General features: G+C 37.2%; 1 protein-coding gene across 1 annotated transcript; it reads left to right on the forward strand.

The window, feature by feature from the left end:
- Nucleotides 1-1094: 1094 nt before the first annotated feature.
- Nucleotides 1095-1616, forward strand: LOC117176405 (tigger transposable element-derived protein 4-like). The gene has a single exon (XM_033366643.1). It carries the CDS (start codon nt 1095-1097, stop codon nt 1614-1616), a length of 522 nt encoding a protein of 173 aa, XP_033222534.1.
- Nucleotides 1617-2705: the final 1089 nt, after the last annotated feature.

The raw sequence follows: 2705 nt of genomic DNA on the forward strand, positions 1-2705 counted from the left end.
GAAGCCCAGCCGAAGACACAGCTTGGTACCTATGATAAGGAAGAAAGAGAGAGTCCCACTGTCTACTTTGGCCTTCCCCAGTTATCTACATGAGGCACAAACTACAGTTAAACCTCGATAATTTGAACCTCTATAATTTGAATTTTCGAACTTTTTTTTTGGCCCCGGCTGAAATCTGATGTTTCCCATGTTAACAGTTCTGGATAATTCGAAGTTCGATAATTCGAATTTCTCGATGATTCAAAGAAAATTGTAGGCCCCGCCATGATGATAACCTCTATAATTCAAAGTAAAGCAATGACTAAGTAACAACTGCGACGAACTAATATTTATAACTTATGCGGTTGCATGTGATTGGTCCGTTGCGAGTGATGGGAGTTGGCGTGTGTGACAAGGATAGGCCTGCTAATATAAATAAAGATTGTGTGCTTGTGTAGTTCAATGTTGATAGAACTTAGACCTTAACAATTTCGAGAGTATGGAGAAGATCAAGTATACAACATTATCATTGAGTCAGAAAGTAAAACTCATTTGATGTGTCGAGAAAGGAGTTAAAAGTAAGAAGGACATTGCTGCAGATTTCAAGATTCCCGCCAATTCTCTGACTTCCATCATCAAGAACAAGTAGAAGATTTTGGCTGCTGGTGAAAATTCTTGTTTCCAACCGGATCGGAAACGCATGAAGACATCTAATTTTTCATTGTTGAAAATATCGATGGTGGAATGGATGAAATCTGCTCGGAACCAGAATATTCCTTTATCTGGTCCTATAGTGCTAGAAAAGGCTGAATTCTTTGCAGCTCACTTAGGATACAAAGACTTCAAAGCTAGCTTTGGGTGGTTAGGAAAATTTAAGAATAGGAATGGAATAATCTATAGGACAAGAAATGGCGAAAGTGCTTCTGTTTCGGAAGAAGACTACGAAAAGTTTCTCACCGACATTTTGCCTAGCTTGTTAGAAGCTTATGCAATAGAAGTTATCTTCAATGCAGATGAAACAGGTCTTTTTTTTGAAATGTTTACCAAATAAAACTCTGACATTTAAGGGCAACACTTTTCATGGTGATAAAAAAAGCAAAGATCGTGTTACTGTCATGGTCTTCGCTAATATGTCTGGTAAAGAAAAACTACAGTTGCTGGTAACAGGCAAATCTCAGAATCCACGATGTTTCAAGGGAGTCAAGTCTTTGCCAGTGCTTTACGAGAGGAATAAAAAAGCTTGGATGACTAGTTCAGTATATGAAGACTGGCTTCATAAAATTGATAACAAGTTTCAAAGAGAAAATGGCAAATTTCTCCTACTTGTGGATAATAATTGTCCGGCTCATCCGAAAGTCTTAATTCAAACTTTGAAAGCCATAAAGGTGGTTCACTTACCACCAAATTTAACTGCCAAATTGCAACCAATGGATCAAGGAATCATTAAGAACCTTAAAGTGAATTACGGGTGGAGAATTATAAAAAGATTGCTTAAGGCTTCGGATAAGAAAATGGGGTTGACTGATTTGAATTTACTGGATGCTATTTTCGACTTGAACAAAGCTTGTGCTGATGTCACTAGTGATACAATTGCGAATTTATTTCGGATGGCTAGCTTCGTGAAAACTGACATGTAAAATCTTGCAACACAAGAACAAGACGAAACTTTATCGGATGGTACTTCTGAAGAGTGGGATGATCTACAAAAAATGTTAAGCTTCACAGAAGTAACTTTTGAAGATTTCATTGATGTAGATACTAATGTCATTATTGCTAGTGAACCTACAGATAGTGAGATATTGGATTGTATAGAGGCACAAGAACCTCAAGATGACTCCAGTTAAGGGTCGGTTCCTTTTGTGGTTACGAATGGACAAAGATGGCGACCATAAGCCCAAAATCCGACGCATAGCCCTGAATTAAGATACTCGTTTCTTTTTCTTTTTGTTAAATGATTTCTTTGCTCATTTCTTCCTTGTGAAATGAATCCTAACATTATAATTTTAAAACTGTTGGCCCCTAGTTTATTTTCGCGGCTGGGCGAATCCCCCCCCCCCCCCCCCCCCCCCCCCCCCCCCACCTTTGACTTGGTTTAACTTAGAGGTTGTCTGACGGATGGAGCTTAAACTATGTGTTTTTAATTTATTTTTTCATTAAAAAGTCGGTGCACAACTTCAGACTAGGCTCGTCCGCTTTCTGGTAATAGAAAATAAATTTGTGCTCTTTAAAATCAGAGAAATTTGGTAAATAAGTAAAATATTGATCGAAACTCTCAATTCAGAAATCGAAATTCTTCATTATTGACTTAAAAATGTTATTATATATTCAAATTATATTCTCTTGAAGGCCATCTCTGCAAGCCAAGGCCCTTGACTGCGAAAATTGAACCATCATCATTATTAACAAATCATTATATAACAATCATTATATAACAAATCATCATTAACAAAGGATATCATAACTTTTTGCACTTTAAAATTGCCTTAAAAGATCTAAATCATTGACGGCAGCGTTCATAACGAGCAGAACAATTCTCGAATGCCGAGCGGTCGTGGTAGGGGAAGAGCTCGACCGATAGTTAGGGGAAGCGGCAAGGTAAGTAGCGTCGACTGTATTATTTAATATTTAATTTATAGAAATATTTTTGAAATATTAAAAAATCCTTACCCCTCGACCTTCATAAATAGGCACCCAGAGATTACCATTTTTATCAATTGTTAGACGAC

This window comes from Belonocnema kinseyi, chromosome 7 (assembly GCF_010883055.1).
Source record: "Belonocnema kinseyi isolate 2016_QV_RU_SX_M_011 chromosome 7, B_treatae_v1, whole genome shotgun sequence".
Classification (NCBI taxonomy): domain Eukaryota; kingdom Metazoa; phylum Arthropoda; class Insecta; order Hymenoptera; family Cynipidae; genus Belonocnema; species Belonocnema kinseyi.